The 27394-nt window shown below is 37.1% G+C and overlaps 1 protein-coding gene and 1 long non-coding RNA gene across 2 annotated transcripts; one reads left to right on the forward strand and one right to left on the reverse strand.

Annotated features, from left to right (window-relative positions):
• Positions 1–4495: 4495 nt before the first annotated feature.
• Positions 4496–21315, reverse strand: LOC127517495 (uncharacterized). Its single transcript, XR_007931256.1, has 5 exons — positions 21180–21315; positions 20014–20080; positions 19677–19748; positions 19425–19589; positions 4496–6540 (listed from the first exon to the last, which is right to left on the reverse strand). It is a non-coding gene; the product is annotated as an uncharacterized LOC127517495 (long non-coding RNA).
• On the forward strand, positions 6536–26990 carry pdzd4 (PDZ domain containing 4). The gene is made up of 8 exons (XM_051903240.1): positions 6536–6782; positions 16819–16857; positions 19401–19690; positions 19803–19893; positions 20557–20655; positions 20769–20831; positions 21232–21333; positions 24651–26990. Exons 1-8 carry the CDS (start codon positions 6723–6725, stop codon positions 26601–26603), a joined length of 2697 nt encoding a protein of 898 aa, XP_051759200.1. The 5' UTR covers positions 6536–6722; the 3' UTR covers positions 26604–26990.
• The last annotated feature ends 404 nt before the right edge of the window (positions 26991–27394 follow it).

The raw sequence follows: 27394 nt of genomic DNA on the forward strand, positions 1-27394 counted from the left end.
ACCAGTACCTGGTTTAAAGACCATGGTATCCCTGTTCTTAATTGGCCAGAAAACTCGCCTGACCTGAACCCCATAGAAAATCTATGTGGTATTGTGAAGAGGAAGATGCGATATGCCAGACCCAACAATGCAGAAGAGCTGAAGGCCACTATCAGAGCAACCTGGGCTCTTATAACACCTGAGCAGTGCCACAGACTGATCGACTCCATGCCACGCCGCATTGCTGCAGTAATTCAGGCAAAAGGAGCCATAACTAAGTATTGAGTGCTGTACATGCTCATACTTTTCATGTTCATACTTTTCAGTTGGCCAAGATTTCTAAAAATCCTTTCTTTGTATTGGTCTTAAGTAATATTCTAATTTTCTGAGATACTGAATTTGGGATTTTCCTTAGTTGTCAGTTATAATCATCAAAATTAAAAGAAATAAACATTTGAAATATATCAGTCTGTGTGTAATGAATGAATATAATATACAAGTTTCACTTTTTGAATGGAATTAGTGAAATAAATCAACTTTTTGATGATATTCTAATTATATGACCAGCACCTGTATGTATATATATATATATATATATATATTTTTTTTTTTAATCAAATAAACACAGCCTTGGTGAGCAGAAGAGGCTTCTTTCAAAAAATCTTACCAACCCCAATCTTTTTAACAGAAAATACAACTGACACATTTTAATAGACAAATACATTTAAAAATAACTCGTCTTGAATATTTGCACACTGTAAAAAGAAATAGGTAAAACAACGGATAATGTACTGGCAGAAAATTACCAAGATATTATCCAGTAATTTTACGGACATTTCCGTTAACCCTAAAACACAACGTAATGTCAGGTAAAACACCTGTCAAAAATATATACGGAAAATTCCGTCAAATTAATACAGTACATTGTGCCTTGTTTTTACAGATTTTTTTTTTAAGAGTGTAGGTGAAGGATTAGTTGTCATCATCTACTGACTCTCGTCATTTAAAACCTGTAGAAATTTAGCTTTTTTAAGCAAAATAATATCTTTATGGTGCCTTTCTGAAGCCTCAGTTATACCAAAGAATGAACAGTACAGTCCAGAAATAATGTCATATAGGTTTTTGAACATATGAGCAGACAATGGCAGAATTCTCATTTTTGCTTGAACTATCCCTTTAATTATAGAGACAGAAACAGGTGCCTTCCAATCCTCGAGGCAGTAATCCATAACGCTACACTCCTGAAGTGTGTAATTTCTTCTCATCCCACCAACACTGACCTCTCGTCTTTCAGACTTCAATAACTGCTACTGTAGCATCTCTGTATTATTCTCTCTGTTGCTCCTCTGAAAGCACTGCACTTGTTTGGCTTCTATAATTGCTTGTCAAATCCTTCACTATCTGAAGTCCTGTAACATGTCGTTTATGGAGGTTCCCTGCGGTACACACGCACCTCTCTGTCATCCTCTCTCTTCTTTCTGCCTCTGTGCTTCCTTTTATTTGAGGCTTTCAGGTCTGCGAGATGATGCAGTATTTCCAAATTGCTTATTATAAAATGGGAGAATGGATCTCCCTAATACGGTTCTTCAGGAACCAGCTAAATATCAGAGCGGCTGAATTCAAAAGCAACATGTTAGCTGTCACCTTTTCCCAACAGTTTAAAGCAGGCTCTTCTCCAGAGAATTCACAGAGCTGACTGTTTTATTCATGACGTGGAGATCGAAACATTCATAAACAGCGAAAGGCGACCACAAAAACACCAGAAGGTCACAGTAAGGTCAACAAACAAACAGAAAAGTATCTGAGGCAGAGAGAATAAGAAAGCATCAGTAACAGATATGAAATCTCTCTTTCTCTCCTCCCAGAGATATAAATAAGTAATGAGCATATTGTTAAAATTCATGTTGCACTTTCATTCCCTCCAGTCACTCACTCTCTTTATGTAGTATAATGCATGCTAATGCCGTGAGATCAGCCTATTACATGTTATTCAAGGTGCAGAAAGAACTCCTAGTAAGTCACAGGCCATGTGATTGCGGTTGGCATCAGGATACAGAACGCATACACAATGGCCAGCTTTCCTCTGAATGTGCATCTCCCCTCCTCCCTCTCTATCTTTGATATTCGGCTGTTCACGTCCTTCACATGCAGTCAAATAAAATCATATTTTATTGGATGAAAATAGAAAATATATTACATATTGAATTTAGAATCACTATAGACTAACCTCAGTCACTCAATTTTTCTTTATCTCCCCCTCTCTCTGTTTTTTTTCTGTCCTCTTTATCTTGCTATATGCGATATTTTATGCTTTGTCTTTGCACTTTTCAATTGAATTGTTATACTATAAAATTTGAGTTTATGGTATTAAATGCAATAACAACTGTTAACTCAAGAAGTACTTCAAACCATGCTCAGTGTGAGGTGTGCTTCCATGTAAACTGATAAATGTCAGCCAACAGCATGTTATTTTGTTGTGTGTCAAAGGGCATTTCAATGTGCAGTGGCATGTATTAAAATAAACCTAAAGATGAACTGGACAGATCTATCCTGAGTCAACAAGGGTAATCGCAGCTGCCAGGTTGTCTATAAGACATGTAAGCTTAGTCTAAGAGAAAGAGAGCGAGAACAGAGGTGGGCAATAACAGAAAAGGAAATCTTTTTCCTACTTATCATTCATTGTAATGGCACATATGCAATGCAAAATTTCATCATTACGAACCAGAGCCTGCATTATAAATAACAGAAAGAGAGAGACATGAATTGCATCAGAGACTGTGATACTGAAGCTAAAGAGAAAATCACAGAAGTGTTTTGTATGCCATTTTATATTGATTTAGTGTAGTAATCCCTGTTCTCTAAATAATTCAGAACCTCACAAAATCAAATCAACTCTTTTTTTAAAAGGCAGCTCTGGTTTTGCATGACTACCCATGTTGCAGTGAGGAGTTAGAGAGACATTGTGAGATAACAGGTTATCAGCAATACACACAGGGACCTCATCACACCTAATACCTTAACACATAACAGCTTACCCAGAACACACCACTGGTGCTCAGCACAGCTACAGGTCAATAATGACTCCCCTTAGTAGCATCAGACACTGGAAAGTACATCATTTTACTTTGTGCTTGTTAAACATAGCTCTATGATTGCTTAGTGTAAATTATATAACAAATAGTTCTAGTCCAAGAGGCCGATTTGTCAATACAGCGCTCCAAACGTGCAAAATACACAATATTAATAACATCTATGATGCCCAACACCTGTTTAACTAGAACCTGTGTATATCAATCTGCAACACCCACAGACAAAATGTTGTTATTGTTGACACATCAGGGACTATATCTTCTAGTGCCAATGAAAATGAAATTTAAAAAAATGAAAATAAAATAAAAAGAATTGAAAAGAAAATGAAATGAAATGAAATGAAAAGAAATTAAAAAAAAAGAAAATTAAATGAAACTGAAAAGAAATAAAAAGTAATGCAAATAAAAAAAAAAATAAATAAACTTTTTTATTAGCATATCAGGAACTATATCTTCTAGTGGAAATAAAATAAAATAAAATAAAATAAAATAAAATAATAAAACGTTCTGTTATTGTTTACATGCCACGGGCAATATCTTCTAGTGGAAATAAAAATGAAAATGAAATGAAAATATATGAAATGAAAAGAAAATGAAAATTAAATGAAAACGAAAATAAAATAAAATAAAAATTCTTTTTTTTTTTTTTTTTTTACATATCAGGGACTATATCTTCTAATGGAAATACAATTAAATTAAATTAAATAATAATAAAATAAAATATTCTGTTATTGTTTACATGACAGGGACTATATCTTCTAGTGGAAACTAAATTGAAAATGAAATGAAATGAAAAGAAAAGAAATGAAAATAAAATGAAAAGAACTGAAATTAAATGAAAATAAAAGTAAAATGAAATGAAAAAAACAAAATGAAATGAAACTGAAAAGAAATAAAAAATACAATAAAATAAACGTTATATCTTTTAGTGGAAATAAAATAAAATGATAAAATAATAAAATAAAATAAAATATTCTGTTACTGTTTACATGGCAGGGACTATATCTTCTAGTAGATATAAAATAAGATAAAATAATAAAATAAAATAAAATAATAAAATAAAATAAAATTAAAATAAAATGTTGTTATTGTTTACATGACAGGGACTAAATCTTCTAGTGGAAATAAAATTGAAAATGAAATGAAAATAAATGAAAAGAAAATGAAATGAAAATTAAAATAATTGAAATCAAAAGAAATAAAAAAATGAAAATGAAATGAAATTGAAAAGAAATTAAAAGAAAAGAAAAGAAATAAAAATAAAAATAAAATAAACATTCTTTTTGCTCTTTTTTATATCAGGGACTGTATCTTGTAGTGGGGAAAAAAACCCATTCTATTATTGTTTACATGCCACTATATCTGCATCACACAAAATCAAAAGTTGTCAGTAATAAGGTGGTTAAAAAGTATTCAGTACTATTCAGTACTAATCATTTCTTTTTAATGAGGAAAAATGACTGAGTACACCATTATTATTTTAACAAAAACAAAAATAATAATTAAAATAAACATTTTTTTAAATTTCATTCATTTTTGTATTATGAATAACATTTGTACATTATTGCAAACATTCTTGAAGTATGGTTGCAAGCTTTCAGACAAAAAAAGATTGGCCACAAGGAAGTGTCACGCTACTCAAAGCTGCTTGGTCTATGTGGTCATAAATTCTGTTTGTGTGCTGACAGCCAGAGACTGACAGCATCCTCAGCCCCTTTCACCACAGGCAACAAAGAGCGTCTCCCAGTACAGGTGACAGAGAGAAAGAGAGAGACACAGCAACGAGGGGCTGGGAAATAAGATATGAGGGAAGCAGGAAAGGAAGGTGGGAGGGTGAAGCTATCATCTATAAGTACAAGAGAGAGGCTGAGAGAGAGAGAGAGAGAGAGAGAGAGAGAGGGAGAGTTGAGAGCTGGCTGGTGAATATTGGCTGGTATTGCCGGGAGAGGAGGGGCCTGCTGTAAAGCTGTAATGGGCTCCAGCTTGTGCAGTGGTGCCGATCCCCACATTTCCTCCAACCCAGCAGCTTTTCCTCTCTCTGCAGACACACATGTACGAGCGCTGGGCTGGCGCCGCTCCAGCACAGCCTTGAGACATTCTCAAACGGATTTTTCGGATTCACCATCCCACCATCTGACTGAATGACTTTGTTTTTCTCGTTGGAAACGCACAGCTCCAGTTAATTTATCTTCAAACGCTCAAGCAAGCTGGATTACATCCCAAATATGCAGACGCAAGGAGCAGAAACATAAGGGAACATCATTTAGCAGTGGACTAATATGCACCTCTCCTGAATCTGGATTTCTCTCGGAAGCTAAGCAGATGTAAGGGCAGCGTTCAATTCATTCCCTGCTGAAGATCAGATACTTCCAAGACTCCACTTCATCCCTTTCAATCATCTCTCCGTCATGTGATGGAGAGACCTGTCCTTGTAGACTGACATCTGGTTCGGAGAAAGAGCTGAGCTTACCTCTGTAGTGCGAGAGAGGCTGTTTCTGACATGATCTGACAGGTGCACTTGCTCATTCATTTTCTGCCATGAACACGCAGCTGGAATTCCAGGAAGAAAGGAAGAGGGCAGGTTTGATGTGATCTGTGAACGACAGACTCTTATCTGCACAGTGAGTGCAAATGAGAGGTGGGATTACATCCCCACTTTATAGAGGACGAGGAAAAGATGATGACACAGTCATAGAGTGCTTTTGTAGATAAATACATGCAGGTGTCAAATACAACATGTTATGCAGGGGGAATATGAAATTAGGCACGGCATTAGACTTGCAGTTATACTGAAGGCTAATGAGCATCTTGTAATTGCAAGAATGTTTTACTGTAGAGAATAACATCGGAAATACTTAACAAGTCAGTACTGCAGCAGGCACTAGTCACAGACTCGAGCAACATGTTTTAAAGCACTTCAAATAGCATGACGTGCATGTCTGCGCCTACAGAGTGTTGTTATATGTAAATGAAGGGAACAAGCTCTCTAATAATAGAAACAGAGAGTGAAGGAAGGGATCACTCAGGGGAATACGGAGCGCGGAAAGTAAATATTTGTTTATTGCATCTTTTATTTAATAATTCATGTACTTGTCTACGACTTTGGCACCAGGGAGTTTACGTTGAGCAGATCTCATCTTTGATTATATTGTTCTGACACGGTGGGATCTGTGAATTTAATCCTCGGCTCGCTGCTTGTTTCAAGTGCAGAGACTTTGGGGATATGAAACATTTTCTGTGTAATATAATACTGTCTGATTCCCGTCATCATAATTCTGTCATAGGTGAAGTTTTAAAGGCTGTCACATTGAACCAGTATATATGTTGGAGTATATTGAAAGCTGAGTAAAAGCACACAGACATCAGAAGCTCCATTCATCAGAGATCAAACCTTGACTTTCTCACGGCTGGATGCTACAGCGTCTCTGATCCCGCTTCCCGGGTTGGACCTCAATTAAAACAGCAGTGGGGCCTGAATGAGGAAAGCAGACAAAGAAAAGCACATCAAAGCCCTTTCATGGAGTGCAGAGTCTTAACCTCTGATCTCAGGGAGGGATTACTGTAATTGGAAGGCAGGGATCGGCATCTACGTCGGAGAATCAGGACGCGAAGTTTATCGAGGAATCGCACCCCCTCAGGAAATCACAAGCCAAGATGGGCTGCAACATGTGTGTGGTGAACAGGCCGGAGGAACAGTACAGGATCATGTTTCAGGTGAGAATGCAAACATGAACAAGTGCATATTAAATATTCTCTTCATTTTTAATTTTGCGCAGACAAACTTTAATGCTTATTGGCAATAATCATTAGAAGGTAAAAGTTTCAGTTATGAAGTTCATAATGAATCATAAATTTAAATACATCATATATAATGTGACATTTACTACTGTTCAAAAATTTGGGGTCAGTATGATAAATATTATATATATATATATATATATATATATGCATACATATATATTATGGCTGTCAATAGATTACATTTTTTTTAATTGCGATTAATCGCGCACCTTTTGTGTGATTAATCGTGAAATTAAGCATACACCATTTATCTTGCCTTTACCTTTGCTGCCTATATCCAGCAAAGTAAACCATCACACTGAAGTGTGATTCTCACAAAACTGTATTTTTCAGCTTCTTTCCAAAAAAGGACGCTTGCTGACTCCAAAAGGACACCAAATAACCAAAAGTCCATATAATTCATACATTCATGTACACCAAAGCACCCATAAATAAAAGTCAAGTTGCGATACTGAACAGGACCACATGGAGATGGCAAAAAAACTGTCCTAAACCAGCCACCTTGACCTGCATATATACTAAAGTACACAGCAACATACACAGGACAAATCCAAAGAGCGCTCATACATGATCTGTTTGTGCATCAATATAACAGACTCACACGTGCTTAATGTACGACTCCTGTACGTCACCGCAATCATCTTTACTTTGATTGCAACCTTCATCCATCAAAACTTTACTAGCGAGACTGATATCCAGCCGATAAACATAGTTTGCATATCATCTGGCCATACTGCGGTGGGATGTTTCGACGTTCTGTTCAGACAGGAACAGCGCGATGCGGGAGGGCTCGCGCTCTTCAGATACAATGAATATGACAGAGAGTTTGTGTTTTAAAGTGAAACAGACACTGGAATGAATAAGTCTCTATTCTCTCTGCCATCTCTGATGTAGCCTAATCAGCATGGACTTTTAAGATCATCTAACTCCGTGACATAAATTACGTTAATGATGCAGTTTCACATGCTTCAGTAATTTATTTGTGTTAAATTATTTTAACGTGTTAAGGATAACAGTATTGTCATTTATAATGTTACAAAAAAATTATATTTCAAAGAAATGCTGTTCTTTTGAACTTTCTATTTATTAAATAATCCTGAAATAAAAATATACTAAAACTGGTACTGTACTGAACTAAAACTTTTTTCAACATTTATAATAATAAGAAATGTGCACCAAATCAGCATATTAGAATGATTTCTAAAGGATCATGTAATACAATGACAGGACTAATGCTTTGCCATCACAGGAATAAATAACATTTTAAAATATTAAAATAGAAAAATGAATTTAAATTATAGTATTTCAAAAAAATTACAGTTTTACTCTATTTTTGATCAAATAAATAGCCTTGGTTAGCATAAGAGACCTTTAAAAAACATCTTACTGACCTCAAATGTAACATTCAGAGTAACAGTTCCGAGATCAGCAATAGCTTGTTATATTATGTATTAAATGTATTAGTAACACACAAATGAACTGTTAAATATTCAATTTTAAAACAATGGGTAATAATAGGGAGTCAGTCCTCCCTTTGCTGCTATAACAGCTTCAAATCTTTTTGAAAAGGATTCCACTTGCTGAAGCATGGATACAGGGATTTGGGACATCTAGTGTATATGATTAAACATAAAAGGGAAATTAGACTATAAATCAGCTCTTTTGGACGAGTAATTTAAATTTGGTGCCAATATATAGACAACCTTGAGTACGATCACCATTCCATGATCTATAACTGAAGCATTCCTCAAATTACATTAATAGTTCTTCATACAAGTATATTTACCTCTGAAATGGAGAAATTGTTCTGTATGTTGGGGTTTAAGGACCTTTACTCTTGCATGAGGCTCCTGTTCTTTTTAGTACCAATGAAAAACTCACATTCTGCTGTCTCATATAATGGCACCAGGGTTTATGCATGTTAACCTTATGGGGATTGTAGATCTGCCAGCAAACTGGAAACTGTTTATCGTAACAGAACAGCTTTAAGATGTATCAAGGGGCTTTTAAGTTACGTTGGTGCTTTAAGCAAAGAATTTAATGAATTAATCCTGTGTTGAAAACCACAATCCCCCAAACTGCACAAAGACTTCCTACTCAGCATCCTCTAATTGACATTGCAGTGAGACTTTCTAATACGATTTTAAACCTCTTCCACTGTTGAGGTGTTAAAGTTTGGGTTCCATTCTGTCATTTTTCCTACTACATGACAGGTCATGTGACTATGATTGATAGCTAGGGGATATTTATACTTCTGGAAAGTAGAGCAGGATGAGAGAAGGGCAGATCTGCTAATAATAAAACCTATCAGGTGTGTAAAATATCTGTGGCTGTGGCACGGATAACAGAGATGGAAAAGGAATGCTAAAATCAAGATTTATTGAATTCGGAAGCTGAGTACAAGTGTTCCGGAGCAAAGCTGATCCTTTAACTATGCTAAATAAAAAAGCATAGCACGTCTCTGAACACATGGCTTAAAGCTGACAATGGAAATGTGGCTGCAGTGTAATGTCACCTTGAAATAAACTAAGGGTCCAAATCAGTAAGTATCTGTGACACCTGTGCAATACCTGTGCACCTTTTTGCAAGGTCACGCTCATAAATATGCAAATATTAACTAGATTTATGTTTCGGAAGAGAATGTGAGAATGCTGCTTGGGATTATTGCTATGCGGTTGCTGTTCATAGTAGTTGTTAGGTGTTTGTAGGTGATTTTTAGGTGGTTACAGAATTTAAAGGATTAGTTCACTTTCAAATGAAAATTACCCTAAGCTTTACTCACCCTCAAGGTGTATATGACTTTCTTCTTTCTGATGAACACAATCGGAGATATATTAATAAATATCCTGACGCATCCAAGCTTTATAATGGCAGTGAGCTGGATCAATGAGTATGAGCTGAAGAAAGTGCCTCCATCCACATCCATCCATCATAAACATACTCCACATGGCTCCGGGGGGTTAATAGAGGCCTTCTGAAGCAAAAAATATCCATATTTAATAAGTTATGAAGTAAAATATCTAGCTTCCGCCAGACCGCCTTCCATATTCTACTTATGAAGAAAGTGTAAAACTCTTGCAGTTCAAAATATTGAAACTCTTAAAGCAAAAAATATCCATATTTTACTTCATAGCTTATTAAATATGGATATTTTTTGCTTCAGAAGGCCTTTATTAGAAGAAGAAGAAAGTCATATACACCTAGGATGGCTTGAGGGTGAGTAAAGCTTGGGCTAATTTTCATTTGAAAGTAAACTAATCCTTTAATTGCATGATTTAAAGATTAAAAAAACATGTATATATTTTTTATGCACTGTATAACTGCAAAGTGCTTCCTTTAAAAAAAGAAAATAACAATGTAATAAATTAATAAGAAAACCTGAAGACTACCAAACAAAAACGCAACCTATTTCAAATGCACTGATGCCTCTCAGTTCTTTTGCCTGTAACGTTTAAACTCCACTTGACCAAAATCTTCTCCACAGCTTGAGTTTGCCACTTTGAAGTTTGTTCAGAGAGCAATTTGCTTTCTCCGCCAGACCGCAATGTCATGCCAGGATAGGTCGAGCTTTCTCTAATACCGAGAGGATCTCCCACTTGATCTGTTCAATCTCACTTCAATTTCCAGCTTCTCTCTGCCTTATTCTACACTGCCTGAGGTTCTTCACAGAGGGTTTTGCTCCTTAACCAGTTTCTTACACAGTGACTGATAGTCCTCTCTGTGTGAGCCTGTTTTAAATGCTGCACAGCTATTAGTGGAGAGAGCAGGAAGACACCATAAACCCCCTGCTAAATCAGCTGTACCAACACTGGAAGCCCCCTGGATTTACAGCAAAGAAAGAGTGAAGCATATATAATGCGCTTTGGAATATGATGCAAAACGGTATCAGCATGAGAGTGATGCACAAGCAGTGGGTGACATCACCAGGAGACATTACATGTCTTTACTTTTTCCTCCTATTCTTCATGGCTTTCAGATTGAAATTGTTCACACTTAAAGGGTTAGTTCACCAAAAAATGAAAATACTGTCATTTATTACTCACCCTCATGTCGTTCCACACCCGTAAGACCTTCATTCATCTTCAGAACACAAATTAAGATATTTTTGATAAAATCCAATGGCTAAGTGAGGCCTGCATTGCCAGCAAGTTAATTAACACTTACAAACGCCTAGAAAGTTATTAAAGTTATATTTAAAACAGTTCATGTGACTACAGTGGTTTAACCTTAATGTTATGAAGAGAAGAGAATACTTTTTGTGTGGCAAAAAAACAAAATAACAACTTTATTCAACAATATCTAGTGATGGCTGATTTCAAAACACCGCTTCATTAAGCTTGGAAGCTTTACAAATCTTTTATTTCGAATCAGTGGTTCAGAGCGCCAAAGTCATGTGATTTCAGTAAACGAGGCATCGTTACGTCATAAGTGTTTCGAAATTTCAATTGTTCACGTGACTTTGGCAGTTTGATACGTGCTCCGAACCACTGATTCGAAACAAAAGATTCATAAAGCTTCGAAGCTTCATAAAGCAGTGTTTTGAAATCAGTCATCACTAGATATTGTTGAATAAAGTCGTTATTCATTTATCGCACCCATATCTATCTTTTTATGTTTTTTAAAGAAGTCTCTTGTGCTCAACAAGGCTGCATTTATGTGATAAAAAATACAGTAAAACACTAATATTGTGAAATATTACTACAATTTAAAATAACTGTTTTCTATTGTAATATATTTCAAAATCTAATTTATTCCTGTAATGGTAAAGCTGAATTTTCAGCTTCATTGCTCCAGTTTTCAGTGTCAGATGATCCTTCAGGAATCATTCTAAAATCCTGATTTGGTGCCAAGAAACATCTCTTATTATTATCAATGTTGAAAACAGTTGTTTAATATTGTTGTGAAAATCATGATAGATTTTTTTTAGCATACTTTGATGAATAGAAAATTCAAAAGAACAGCATTAATTTGAAATATAAATCTTATGTAACAATGTAGAGGTCTTTACTGTCACTTTTGATCAATTAAATGCATCCTTGCTGAGTAAAAGTATTAATTTCTTTAAAAACAACAACAACAACAATAAAAAACTGTACTTAACCCAAATTTTTGAAAGGTAAATACAAAAACTTGTTGAAGAGAGGTGTTACTTTTCTAAGCCTCAGTGTGAGAAACAAAAAGGTAGAAAAATGGAAAAGGTACTAGTCTTTTTCTTTTAGGACATTATTCGTTTACGGACTCAACGCAACGTGTAATTCAAATTACAGGTAAAACACCTGTGAAAAATCAATATGAAAAATCTTAACAGTACATTGGGCCCTATATATATATTTTTTTTTACAGACTTCTCCTATAAGGCATTATGATTTATGATTTTTCCACCTGGAGATGATAAAACTGGTGAAAAATCCCTCAGGCTTATACTGAAGGAGGGACCCGAGCCATATCTAGGGATCAGAATCGTATAGAGATGTATGGATGTGCTTTTTTTAAAGTAACCAACCACCTAGCAGCCACCCAGCAACTGCACAGCAACGTGGTAAAAAGCACTCGTAACACCTTAGCAACAACAAATCAACACCCTGGCGATCATGGCAGCAAGTTCTGCACTGGCAAACACCAATCATTTTCTTCATAGAACGTCTTTTATCATGGTAATGTCACTGTTTTATAAAAATAATAAGCCACCATGGGTTAAGTGGTGTTAGATAAAAACCACACCTCTTGTGGCTCTAAAGTGCTTATCATAGTGACACTGTTTCTTCTTACACACACTTTCTCTGTGTCATGCTCTATGTATCTGAGTAAGTGGCATTTGCTCTTGTTTCTCCTCTGTGGCTGGGCACACAGTAATGAAGAGCAGACACATCCTGACAGGCTTCATTGGACTCAGGACAAGCTGCTGCAGGCATGAATAATATCATTCACACTGGATCGCATTAGCCGGCTCTGCTGGAATAGCCGAGCGCATGGAATCGCTATCCGTGAACGCCATCGCATTCATTTGGCAGGACCATCTTCATGTGATACTCATCCGCGCTAATTGCTGCTAAGCTTTAGTCTTATGATGAGATTTAAATGAGAAAAAATCCTGTGCATGTTGAGATGCTCCAAAATGAGCCTTTTAGCGGACGCTTTGCCTTTTGTAATCCCGCCTAAAACCCCCCACAACACGTCTGATGAGTTTCCCTCTCGCTCTCTCAGTCTTCCTGCCTCTACCTAACATACCCTGTCAAATTTGTCTCTATGGGATGCCGTTGCCAAGGCAACTGAGGTCATTAAGCAAGACTTATATGCTTTCTCACTGCAAAGCACGAAGACGCAATAATGATGGCAAAGACGCGCACACACATAGTCGAGCACACTAAATCAGGCGTTTGGAAAAAACACTGATGTAAATAAACATAATCCACTAGTGTGGGGTGAAGTATACCCTTCACGCTGCAGGAGGTCTCTCCAAACATGCAGCGACATGAAAGGAAAAAAGATAAAACGGTCCACCCTTCACCTGCTCGGAGAGTAAGAGGAAAGAAGAAGAAAGTAAAACTAATCCAAACTGACATTTCAGGCACAAGTAACCTTTAGTTAAATTCTCCTCTGGTTTCTAGAGCAACCCTTGCCCTGCCCTGACCGGCAACACTAGTAGGAGCAAAAATTGCTATCGCCCATCCTGAACATACATACATCACTGCTCAGGACTCAGGATTAATGGAGGTTAAGGTTCAATCCAGGGCGGAGAGCGCATGCGAGAGAGAGTTTCCCTCCTCTAAACTCTAATCAAAAGCAAGCCGAAATCCTGAGGGGAAGGTGATGGAAAAAGGGAGGGAGGACAGGAATAGAGTTTGGGAACAATGTAAAAGGCACAATTTAGAACCTCAAACTGAGTTGACCTAGTTAACTGCAGTGCTTAGAACCTTTGTGAAGACGTTTAGCAATTCTAACACTTTGTTTAACTGGGTCAAGTTGATTGAGAGAAGCAAGCTGATTTCAAAATGAAACTCGAGAAAAAAAAAGAAAAGAAAAAAGGCCATAATCAGAATAATTATTTGGGGAGAATCTTGTGGGAAACAGCCCTCTGTTTCTGTATTATAATTACGAGTCTGGCTGTCGGTGGAAATGCAACAACAAACAACCTGTCACTCCAATATAAAGCTCATACTTCTGTACTAATAACCACTAGAGGTAATACTCAGAGTTGGCAAAGTTGAAGCATTAAAGCAGTTACAGATGCAATAAGCAGATAAAATGTCTAACAAATAAGGCACTTTACATGAAAAGCAATAAAAGGCATTTTCATGCAAGTGGAAACTAATATAAATGCCTGGCAGTATTCTTATTAAAAACATTACATTTCATAATATTGTGTCATCGTCAAGTAAATAAACATTTACAAATTTTCACACTAGTTGTAATGCTGAAAATTTGTCACACTGTTACCAAATTTATTGTAAGAACAATTATCAAACATATATTGTTTTGGTAACTTTGTATATCTATTTCACATCTTATTGTGAACAATTCATCCATTCACACATTTATTTATTTATTTAAATTAAAATGGCATAACTCGATCTTCTGGTGAAATGACAGAGCTCTCTCTGGTGACGTATGATGGCCTTCTTCAAGTCCACTTAAACCCCTTTCCTTTTTTTACAATTGACTGCAAACTCACATTCAGATATGCCTAAATAAAATCAACAACTGAGAGATAGAACCAAGACTCTGACCTACATTTTTTTCACTCAGAAATATGTTTTACTCAGAATTGTTTATTGTTTCACTCAGAAATATGTCACAACATGGAAGAAAAGATTTGTATCAAACTAAAAATGAACAAAACTTTTAAAGGGTTAGTTTACCCAAAAAATGAAATTTCTGTCATTAATTACTCACCCTCATGTCGTTCCACATCCGTAAGCCTTTCATTCATTTTCAGAACACAAATTAAGATATTTTGATGAAATCAGAGAGGTTTTTTTATCCTCCAATTGAAAGCAACGAAATTACCGTCATTCAAGGTCCAGAAAAGTAGTAAAAACATTCAAATAGTCAACGTGACTACAGTGGTTCAACCTTAATGTCATGAAGCAACGAGAATACTTTCGTGCAAAAACAAAACAAAAATAACAACTTTATTCAACAAATTCATCTCTGGAGCTGGCCAATACTGAGCCGGTGTTCGGACGTGAACACAGAAGCTCTGCAACAGAAATAGCGTTCATCACTTCATAATATTAAAGCTGAACCACTGTAGTCACGTTGACTATTTTAATGATGTTCTTAATTAATGACAGAAATTTCATTTTTGGGTGAACTAACCCTTTAAACCATTTTTAAAAATTTTGTTATTGTTAAATTCTACATATAATGAATGTCAGCTAATGTTAATGAATTCAACTTTGCAGTGATGTTTAAACATTTTATCTTTAATTTATATGAAATATATATTTTATGAATAACTAAAAAGCAGCATTTGATTATATACTAGATAGATGAACATTATCTAAAGGTTAAACATTTCCTTTTACTAAAAGACAACAAAATTGACTTTTTTCTGCTGCTTCATGCTACAAGTCTTAGAAAGAACCATAATCAATGCAGCTTGTTTGGTAGATCACAGACTCTGAGTTAATGCAGGCATCCCGCAGTGAGACGATAGGGATCGTTGGGGTGTGGATGTGCATTGCAGTATCTGTGAGCGCTTTCAGAAGCTCCTTCATTAGCAATGCAATTATTCCACGGGGCAAATGTACAGGGTGAAGGTCAATAGAGGTGTATCAGGAGTTAAAGAGATGTAATTGCTGTCTCCTGGTATTGAACTGATAAGCACAATCACCCACTGAGTTCTGTATAAACCACTTGATCATGCAGAAGAAATTCCATCACAGTCCATTCGACACGCTTTGTTGTTTCTCTGAAAGTGCTAAAACAAATATTTAGAAATTTCCAACACGCTGCTTCCCTATATAGAATAGCTTGTAATTTCCCCCATGATCTTATGTTTATACATTATAAATACTAATGTATCAAGCTCACGCTATAGAGAATCATACATCACTAAGCATTTTCTATATGAGACAGAGTTGAATGTATAGAAAATCTTTTCTGCTCGAGAACTCCATGTTTGTCAATATCGCTATTGCTCCATCAACTCTGAATCCCGTGTGCAAACAGTCCATTTGTAATCAAAGCTACTGACAGGATCAATAATGATCCGAACACAGTGAAAAATAAATAGGTTTCACCTCTTTTAGACATTGAAAGACTTTCAGTCAAAAAGCATAAGGATTGGGGTGAGACCTGGTCTCTAAGGGTCAGCTATTTGTAGCTTGACTGCTTTGAGAAGGATGAAAGACAGAGAGAGAGAGAGAGAGAGAGAGAGAGAGAGAGGAGGGGTTGTCAAAAGTACTTTCAGTAGTATTAACCTTGTATTGATTGTGGGTTGTATTCATGAGGGTTAAATCACCTCTCATCTGTCCCTGCCTAAGGCTTGTCATTGGATGAACTGTCCCAATGCACAAATCCAAATCTGCACTGTCAGAAATCTGTCAGTTATAATAATAATAAATAAACCAACAGACTAAGAGTTATTAACGAGCGTACACAACAGCAGATGTAGAACATGGTATAATTTATAATACACACACACACACACACATATATATATATATATATATATATATATAAAAAACAAATTATGTAAGAAAACTCAAACACTGAATATGTTAAACAGATCAAACCAAAATAAATCCCTGATACATAAACACTATTTTACAGGTTTCGTAGCTTTGTCATAATACTCAAGAGTCAGTGATGTGCAAGAAAAAGATCCTGCCAAAACATTAACTGATATAAGGATTAATATCAACCTTAATCAGCTGTTGTTTTTTTTCTTTTTAAAGCTGTCAATAATCTGTTTAATCTATTTCTGTTTGGTTTTTCTCCACAGAAGGGAAACACTCTTCGTCCCATTGATGCAGAAGTAAAGGTACCACTCGGATCTGAAATTTGTCTCATCACATGTATACTGCTGTTCAAAAGTAGTTATGAAATAGAAAAAATAGAAAAAAAAAGAAAGATTTCTATTTCAAATAAGTGCCATTCTTAAAAAAATCTATTTATCGAAGAATCCCCAAAAAACTGAAAACTGGAGTAATGGCTGCTGAAATGTCAGCTTTGACATCACAGGATGGCAATTGTGTTTTTAATCAAATAAATACAGCCTTGGTGAGCAAGACACTTCTTCAAAAAACTTTTTTTTTTTTTTTTTTTTAAATGACCCTAATCTTTTTAATGGTGAAGAAGTAGCTATAAGATCAGTTTCAGTCAGAGCAGTTTCTTCTCTTTCTGTGTCTGTTTGTGATTGGATGATGAACAGCTCATGCTTGTCTTGCACTAGTCATTTTTGCTGGTTTGCAATGTTACTTCTCACCAAGGAGGAGCAGAACTACATCCTTCCTTGAGTTTTGCTTATTTGTGCATTTATCTTCCCTCTCTTCTTCTCTCATTTTTCTTATCTGCGTCTCCCTCCTTCCCCACCTTATTTTCTCTATAGTGCTGCTTCAGCATTTTCAGAAGTGTCAGATTAATAACCAATCAGTACATTATATTTCAAGTGGACAAGATTAACAACCAATCAGGGCTGGATTTCCCGAAACCTTCTTAACTCTACGTCATTCTTAAATTATACATTAAGCTGTACCTTGACGTTAATACGTGTTTCCCGAAACATTCTTAGTTAAGTATACCTTCTGTAAGTCATTTGTTCGTAAGGTTGGTCTGGACCACTCTTAGCTATACCTTATCACCATTGACAGTCTATACAAATAAAATTCTCAAGTTGTAATACACCCAGTGTTCAATTAGGATAATGGCAAAGAATAAAATGCAAAGATTTTCATGCAAAGAATAAAATTGTCATTACACTGATGGTTGTTAGATTTTTAATTATATTATTCAAATGTACATCAGCTGGCAAACCATTAGGCATTAGGGAGTTTATTTAAAGGAAATGATTGTGGTGGGGAGTTTTGTCAAACTATGGCAGCGATACAGCTAATAGTTGTGCTAAATCAAAGACGGCACCTTATGCAGAGCCATTTAGTGTAGGCCTATGTGCACTATTTCATCTGTGAAAACTTTAGTCCCCTGGCTACCATGTCAGAAGCTGCAATTCTTTAAAAAAAAAAAAGAAGAAAAAAAAAAGCCTGCCACAGCAGCTAATTCAGCAGCTTTTAGATCTTGTTGGTCCAACTCATGCGTGGCGCCACGAGGGGTAAAAGGGGGCATTGCCCCTTCAGATCTGATTTGTGCCTCCTCAGTATCAATTTGTCCCCCCTCCACCCCTGAAACGGGGTTGATTTTAACCTTTTGACATGTACGATCACACCAGTGTGATTAGAACGCTTAGTGCGTCACTGCTAAATTCAAATGTGCTTTTGCTGAGCCAGAGACAGATGCGCTGACAGATGCACAACTATTCAGTGTTTTCAAACACATCAGGTTTATTTTAGGTTTCAGACATTTAAATAGACATTTGAATGAAGTATAGGCTATATAAAAAAATAAAACATTTATAGTTTGTTAAACTCAAATTCCATACACTGATGTCTATGGAAGCTGCAATAATAATCCTTTCAATTATATAATTTGACAAAGTGTTTTATTCATATCAGATACACATTGTATATGAAACGATAAAGTTTACTCTGTTCGTCTCCCAGTTCACCGGCCACTTACTTTTATGTATTTCGGGGGAAATGTTATTTATGTATTTATTTTTATTATTTGGGAAAATTTGTAAATCCGACAGCTCGGAATTGCGGTGCAAACTCATCGCGCGACAAAACACATTCACTTCCACATATTTTACAATCGGAATATTATATCACATAATTCAAGATATAGTTAACAAGTTTGTGAATATTTTGAATAAAAAAGGAAAAATGAAATAAACGCAATACCTACATATCTGTCAGCTGCATGATGCATCTCCAAGGAATTAATATGATCTAAAGTATTGTTCTAAAATAACGGTCACCTTAAACTCACATTGGAGGCTCAGCTAGAATATAGAGCACCCACAATATAGATAAATTAGAATATAGATTTAGTTTGCAATTTGGCTTATTTTTAAGATCCCATAAGTCCTGATGCAATTGCAATTTCTGAAGTACTTCTTTTATAAAGACCACCGCTTTCTCACATAGCGCAGTGAAGCAGCCCCTGCATAGAGTGAATTAGCGATTCTCAAGCAATCGATATCAACCAATTCAGCACCACCGGCATGGACAGCACCTGGTAACATTGCGCTTAAGAAGATGTACTCTAAGCAACCTATGATAAGCTATCCTAAGATATAGTTCGGGAAACACGCCTAGGAAAGGTATAACTTTCGTTAAGGTATACCTTTAGAGTCTTTGTAGCACGCTAAAAGACAACATTATCGGGAAATCCAGCCCAGTACATTATATTTTAAGTGGACATACAATTGCATTCATCCTACATGGTCACTATTTTCACTACCTGCAGCTCAAAGGTAGAAGAACATCTCACCTGTCCCAGGACAAGGATGGGCAGCCTCATGATCCTCTGCTGCTTCAGGTAGTACGTAAGGGTCACAGGAGAAGATTAGGTGCGGCCGCTGGCACGGCTCGGCTCATGGCTATCACAGACTGCGTGGACAATGGCACCCAGACCGACATTAGCTTCCAAAACTTCCTGAATGGGGACAGAGAGTCTTACCCAAGCAGTGGATCACCAATGCCCCCGCCCTCCCCTCCCCTCGCCCAGCTGGTGGAGCCGTACCTGCTGAATGACCTGTGAGCGTCTTCAATGTCCTCTCCCTCTTTATCAGTTCTCATTAGTGTATGTGTGGGTCTGTGAGGTGGACAAATGTTAGATACACTGAAAACCTGATGCATCTTTTCACAGTGGTTCTCTGGGACAGGAATATAGTGATCCAAATGACTACTTCAATGTTGCTAACCATGAGGTGGATCAACAAGAAGAGCTGGAATATGAGGTGGGAACACCAACTAATCAAAATAATCCTTTACATATAATTACAAATAATCAATCTCTACATTTAACAAATTAAATACGGCTGATAAAATTGGTGAGCAAAGTTATGATTTCTTTTTACCTGGGTGTAAATGGCCAGAACTGTTTCATTGTTTGATGTCAAAGTCAAAGCTCCATCAAAGGAAAACCTGTCAAAATATAGAGAAACACACTATTTAGGTAATAATATAATATAATATAATATAATATGGTATTATTATTAATAACATTGTCCTGACTCACATAAAAAAGTAAAATGCAACCAAAACAAAAAATTTATTAATTTTAAACAGATAACTCGTTGATCCAAAACATGAAACTGGAGTTTTAAATTTTTGTTACATTAAATGAAACAAAGCAAAAATAAATATACAATTATTCTGGAACTGAGCAACCTCTGATTGTAGATTCCACAGGATTACAATTGTGACCAGGAATAAAGCACATATTATATTCACATACAAGAAAGAAAGTGAAAAAATACGGGATTAAATGGGTTAACATAACACCAGTTACCCAAACAGATTGCCACAACCTACAATGGCTTTCTGTCTCGGTGCATCTTTAAAGCAGAGGGCTCAATCTTTGCCCCATATAAGCAGCTCTTCCTCTCTGTCTCTGTCAGGAGGTGGAGCTATATAAGTCGAGTCAGCAGGACAAACTGGGACTAACAGTCTGTTACCGGACAGACGACGAGGAAGACCAAGGCATCTACGTTGGAGCAGTGAGTGATGACATAAGACCGGATGTTACGTTTTACTGCTCATCACAACAGTATGCTAAGTATTCAACTGCGATATTAAAGTTATCCAGGTGATAAACATTCCCTGTTCTTAGGTGAATCCAAACAGCATAGCAGCAAAAGATGGAAGAATCAGGAAGGGGGACAGAATATTACAGGTATGTTTATTTCTCAGATTAGCTTTTAGAGTCAAATGACATCATCAACAATTACTCATGAACTGACATCATATCGTCATGATGTTCATCTGGGATGCAGGCCAAGTGCTTCTGACAATCAGTCTATAAACAGATAATTGGTGTGACTTTTAAGACAGCCCACACAGTTACTCTAGAGAATAATTACAGAACAGCAAACACAGAGTGACATGTTTCCATTGTCTTGACAAGTTCTTAGTTTATTCTGGTTTCATGACATTGACACACCCATTACCATGGACTCAGTTAAAACATGACCACTTATTTGCTGATGTTTTGATGTTATATTATGTTTGGAAAAGAGCTGACCTTTTGTGTTTGAATGTGGCTGTGAGTGATGGCTCCGTCTGTTCCACATTAGATAAATGGGATGGAAGTTCAGAACCGAGAGGAAGCGGTGGCCATCCTGACCCGTGAGGACAGCACCAACTTCTCATTACTACTGGCCAGACCAGAGATAGAGGTAAAGACATAAAACACATGAATGAAAGAGGATTTACAATGTGAACACACTAGAATAGAGTGAAGGACAAAGACGTACATTTATGAGAGTACATGCAAACAAAATATAAAGAGTCTTATTTATCAGTTATCAATTATCAATGTCCTAGACCAGGAGTGTCCGAACCTGCTCCTGGAGGACCACTATCCAGCAGAGTTTAACTCCAGTTTGCCTCAAAACACCTGCCTGGAAGTTTCTAGGATGCCTAGTAAGACCTTGATGAGATGGTTCAGGTGTGTTTAACTGGGGTTGGAGCTAAACTCTAAGGATAGTGGCCTTCCAGGAACAGGATTGGACACCCCTGTCCTAGACAGTAATGTGTTAAATTGAGAGTGAATTGCTGCTTCTCATATTTAATTTCAGAAGAGATCTCAAATGTTCAGAATGTTCGGAAAGTTTCAATTAAAAATCAACCAAAGACCAAAATGTTTTTTTTTAATTTTTTTTTTATCTCAATTCAGTTTTATATTCAATTCATCTATCTCTATAGATGTTTTGTTAAGTCCTACAGTATTGTTAATGTGGTAGCATCTAAATGAACTGGATTCATAAAAAAAATAGAAACATACTGACGCCATTACTGTATAATGCACCAATAGTAGTCATTTGAAATGTTATCTTTTAAAAAGAACTTCTTGTATTTACTTTTTACAGCATATTTTGTCTCATATTTTGGCATATTCTTTTTAGGAGAAACCATGGAGACAAAGCAGACATTAAAATGCAATACAACTAAGATCTCCATGAAATTTTCTGCACATCCTCTGAGCAATAAAACGGTCCTCTAGGCACACACATAAAAGCACAATTCAAGTACACACAAAAATAGGCTTTTTGAGGCACATGCAAAGTTAATGGACCCACGCTGTCCCCAACGACAGCATATCCTAAAATTAATGGCTTATTTTGCTGAAGGAAGGGAAACAGAAGTCTCACATCACTCAATGTCTCAATCATGTGATCACTCTTAGTGACGGGCGTCAAGGATTTGTGGCGGTTCCATTAACACTATTCCACAAGGAGGTGAAGAGTGAGAGGGAACAAAGCTGCTTTACAGAATGGGGGAAAAGTGCACTATTAGAAAGACATGCACAGAGGAGGAGTAATTGAAGGAATTGATGGAAGGTATGAAAGAGAGGGCAAATGAAGAGGTATAGACAAAGGTACACTAGGTAGAGAAAGGAAATGTTTTTTTTTTTTTTTTTCACAGTCAGCTGTTTCCAAGGACACAAACTAACACTGCTGTGCACATACACATTCATTTGATTTCTATTTAATAAACATTTAATGGCATTTTTACTCTTGCACCACTCATTTATTATCTGTTTTAAATGAGCATCTATTTCAGAGCTGTATATATGGTGCTCTAAATTTATGACTTTGTAGCTGTGTCAATTTTTCTGCAATTTCTGGGGATCCAGTGGAGATATTGAAAAAAATGGCTGTTGGTTATTGTGTGCAGCCCGCAAAAATCATCTATCATGAGCACAGCCGTCAGCTAATGAATAAAACAGGGAGCTCATTTCAGCCAACGCTCAGCACTAACAAGATCAGAACAAAAAGAGGGCCATTTTGTACCTCTCATTCTCATCACCCTCCCAGCAACACAAAATGATTAATGATGAACTGAGGACCAGAAACAAGTGGAGCTGTCAGACCAAGAGTGGAAGAGATGGAGAGAGAAAGAGAGACAGTGATAGAGAAACAGGAAGGAAAAGAGAATGGTTGACTCACAGATTACAGATTACAGGTTGACTAAATCAAGAGTAGAGGAAGAGAGACAGATACGCCTAAGAAATGTCATGGGCAGACCATTAAAACAACCTGTGCTGCTCTTAATGTAAGTCTGAGATATAATCAAGCGATAATTGCAATTGATTATTGTCTTCTGACTATAGACAAAGATACTCAGGGAAAACAAATCAATACATCAATAAAGCTGTATTCATAATACATCCGTAGAATGACATAACAATTGCCACAAATTGACATTAACAAATTAATAGTCATAGTAGTGCCATTTTGTTATAATGTGTCACAAGTAAACAATACAGTGTAATTATAAATTTAAGTACTGAGTAATATTAACAACGTACTTACTATAGGGTTATGGCTAGAAATAGGGTTTGGTAATTGTGTAATTTACTGTTTCTTCTTGGTTCTTGTTTCTTGCTTCTTGTTCTATAGTACATGCAACATGTGTAACAAAAATACTGTAAAATAACATGTTACCTAAGACAAACTATATGTATAATACATATATAAGTGTGTGTGTTATGTTACACACACATATTATATATAAATTATGTATGTATGTATGTATGTATATTTATATAAACCAAAAGTTATTCAGACATTTTTGATATATTTTTACTAGTGGGTGCAGGACACTATAGTTCATTTATGTAAGTGAGGATAGCAAAATAAAGTAAACTGTGACATATTATACCCAATAATTCTTCATACAGTGGACTACCAGTAAAATTGATAATAATTTGGAACCAATAATTATTCAGACACTTTGACCTGACCAGGTTTTGCTAGTGTTATCTGACATAGTTAAGATTCATTTTTTCTGACACAGTTTAACTATGAGATCTTGTCATATTTTATTACCATTTTTTAAACTATAGTAAATAAACTGTATTATTGAATGAAATGTTCAAGGTGTCTGTATAAATTTTGGTTTGACTGTATATATATATATATATATATATATATATATATATATATATATATATATATATATATTACAATAAACAATACTGTGCAAAAGTCTTAGGCCACCAACAACTTTGTTGTTTTAGCAATATTTTAATGACCATCCATATTTATTTTCCAGTCTCTTTACTAAGAAACAGAAAATACAAGAAACATGTACACAAAATGTAAAAAAAAGAAAAAATTCTGAACAAAATCTTTCAGCAAAAATCAGTGTTTAGTGTGACTTCCTGAAGAAGAAACTTCTCATCAGATTTTGAAAGTTTTCTTGGCTTTCCAGTCCTTTTCCATTCCATTTAGGTTTAAGAGTGCCTGGTTCTTGCTATTGCTCAAGTGTAAGGGGAGATCACAATACTTGCCACTTCAGCCTATAAAAGCTTATAAAAGCATCATGTGTGTTACTACTAAACATTGCACACATTTAAACAAATGTCTATATTGCCATCTAGTGTTGAAGTGTATTACTGCATGCATTTACTGGTGATGTCAAACTCCATCTCTTCCCTCTTTGCTTGCTTACTTTTCCCCTTCACTTCCTTTTTTTGCCTTTCCCATAGACGGACACTCATTTGGACCCAGAGGAGCTTGATTGTGAGTTACCTGTAGAGATGAGTGTGGACAGCCTCAATACCTCCCATCTGTCCGGCCTGTATAGTTTCCGCCAACAGAGAACCCAAGCAGGCATTCCTGAGGAAGACCTACATCGGGAGACACCCATGCTCAGCCTAGCAACCCTCAGCAACAGTCAGGAGCTCGACAGTGGTGTGGGCCGCACTGATGAGAGCACAAAAAATGAAGAGTCCTCTGAGCACGACATCCTTCTGGGCGACGAGCAGACCAGCGCCTCCAACACAAATGCCACCAACACACCTGGCAGCTTGCGCAAGTTCAGGCCCAGCAGGAACGGTGGAGGAGGGAGCGACACGCCATCTCCACTGTTCCCTCTTCGAGAGCTCCACCTAAGTACAGACTCACTGGACTGTGGAAACGTAAGTGGTGGGTACCTACACGATCCCATCAGCGGGATGATTATGCCGGGTCTGACAGAGGAGGAATGCGAGAGGTACAGGCAACTTCTGGAAATCAAGTGCCGTTATGAGAAGAGGATGAAAAAAGTGCAGCAGCTTCAAGAAGGGCAACAGAAAGAAGGAGAGACACAAAAGGAAGATGAGAATAGGGAGAGGGAGGAGACTCTGGATGAGAACAGTAACGAGAACCTAACTCCACATGAGATGGCACTTTTGGAAGAGGAAATGAGGCACCTTGAGTTCAAGTGCCGGAACATTCTACGGGCACAGAAGATGCAACAGTTAAGAGAGCGCTGTTTGAAAGCCTGGCTGATGGAGGAAGAAACATCTGGCCGGGCATCTGCAGAACCTCAGGGGTCTCCATTGCATGAGCTGTCTGACATCAACGAACTTCCAGAGAAGGAACGGTCAGACAAGGACAGCACCAGTGCTTACAACACTGGGGGAGAGAGCTGCAGGAGCACGCCTATGGTAAATGAGCATCGACTTCCAGTTTCTCAGCTGGAAGAGTCCACAAGCCCTCTGCTAAATAGACACAGGGATCGACCAACCTGGAGCGAAAGGGGACGAGCAAGCCTCAACAGTTCATATTCACCAAGCAGCTACAAGAAGTTTCAGAGTAACACCACTATGAACCAGAAATACTGCTCACTAACAAGAGAAGGAACCATCCGTCGCATGCCTGAAGGGATGACACAAGGCGGCAATTCTAGGGTGAGCAGCCATAACAGAAATGGTGGTCGTAGTGCAGAGTCAAGTCCTTACTTCACTCGACGCCGTCATTCCAACTGCTTCACTCCAGAACGCTACCAGAGTTGCATGCATCTGGGATCTTCACTTTCCGAGAGTTCTGGACCCTTGGATAGAGCTGTGGAAGGAGAAAGTGAGGCACAAATGGGCGGCAGTGACTGTGAGGGCCATGTGAATGTCACTTTTGGGTCTCTGCCTCACCCCAGCCCAGTGAAGCTTTCTCTGGCTTTACCTTTGCCGCTCCCCCCTGCCTCACCACGCATGGAGTGGAAGGTGAAGATAAGGAGCGATGGGACCCGCTATGTGGCCAAACGTCCCGTCCGAGACCGACTCTTGAAAGCCAGAGCGATGAAGATCCGTGAGGAGCGTAGCGGAATGACGACTGATGACGACGCAGTTAGTGAAATGAAGATGGGACGCTACTGGAGCAAGGAAGAGCGTAAGCAACAGCTGCTGAGGGCCCGTGAGCAGCGCAGGCGCAGAGAGTTTATGATGCAGAGTCGTTTGGAATATCTGCGCGATCGTGGTCTGGACATGGGCAAGGAGAGCCAGTCGGAGTCAGGTCAGAACCCAGCCTCAATCCTAGAGCTCAGTCAGAAAAAGAGCTCCAAGAAACGCAACCGACGCATACTGGACAACTGGATCACCATCCAAGAGCTACTGGCACATGGCTCTCGCTCTCCAGATGGGACAAAGGTGTACAATCCTCTTCTGTCCGTTACCACAGTCTGAAAGGAAAGGATGGTGAGGAAGGACAACAGAAAGAGAATCTATTTTATCCAATTACTTTCTTGAACAGTTCTCAAAGGGTCATTGTTCTACTTTACTATTGTCGCTGAGCAATGTCTAGCATCTATCACCCTCTTTATTTTAACATTAACATTCTCTCAAGTCTTAATATCTTAAGGTGTGATGATTCTCAAGTAAATGTACATTTCAAATCAAAAGACTAGTTAAAAACTCATTAAAGGGTTAGTTCACCCAAAAATGAAAATTATGTCATTAACTACTCATCTTCAGAACACAAATTAAGATATTTTTGGTAAAATCCGATGAGAGGCCTGCATCGCCAGCAAATAACACTCCCTTTTCAATGCAAAGAAAGCTACTAAAAACATATTTAAAACAGTTAATGTGACTACAGTGGTTTAAGCTTTATATTATAAAGCAACGAGAATACTTTTTGTGCGCCAAAAATAACAAAATAGCGACTTTATGCCACAATATCTAGTGACTGGCGATTTCAAAACGATGCTTCATGAAGCTTCAAAGCTTTACAAATCATTTGTTTTGAATCAGTAGTTCAGAGCACCAAAATCACAAGATTTCAGTAAACGAGTGAAACGTTTTGAAACTTCAATAGTTCACGTGACTTTGGCAGTTTGATACGCGCTCCGAACCACTGAATCGAAACAAAAGATTCATAAAGCTTTGAAGCTTCATAAAGCAGTGTTTTGAAATATTGTTGAATAAAGTCACTATTTTGTTATTTTTGGTGCACAAAAAGTATTCTTGTCGCTTTA

The sequence above is a fragment of the Ctenopharyngodon idella genome, chromosome 8 (genome assembly GCF_019924925.1).
Source record: "Ctenopharyngodon idella isolate HZGC_01 chromosome 8, HZGC01, whole genome shotgun sequence".
Taxonomy (NCBI): Eukaryota; Metazoa; Chordata; class Actinopteri; order Cypriniformes; family Xenocyprididae; genus Ctenopharyngodon; species Ctenopharyngodon idella.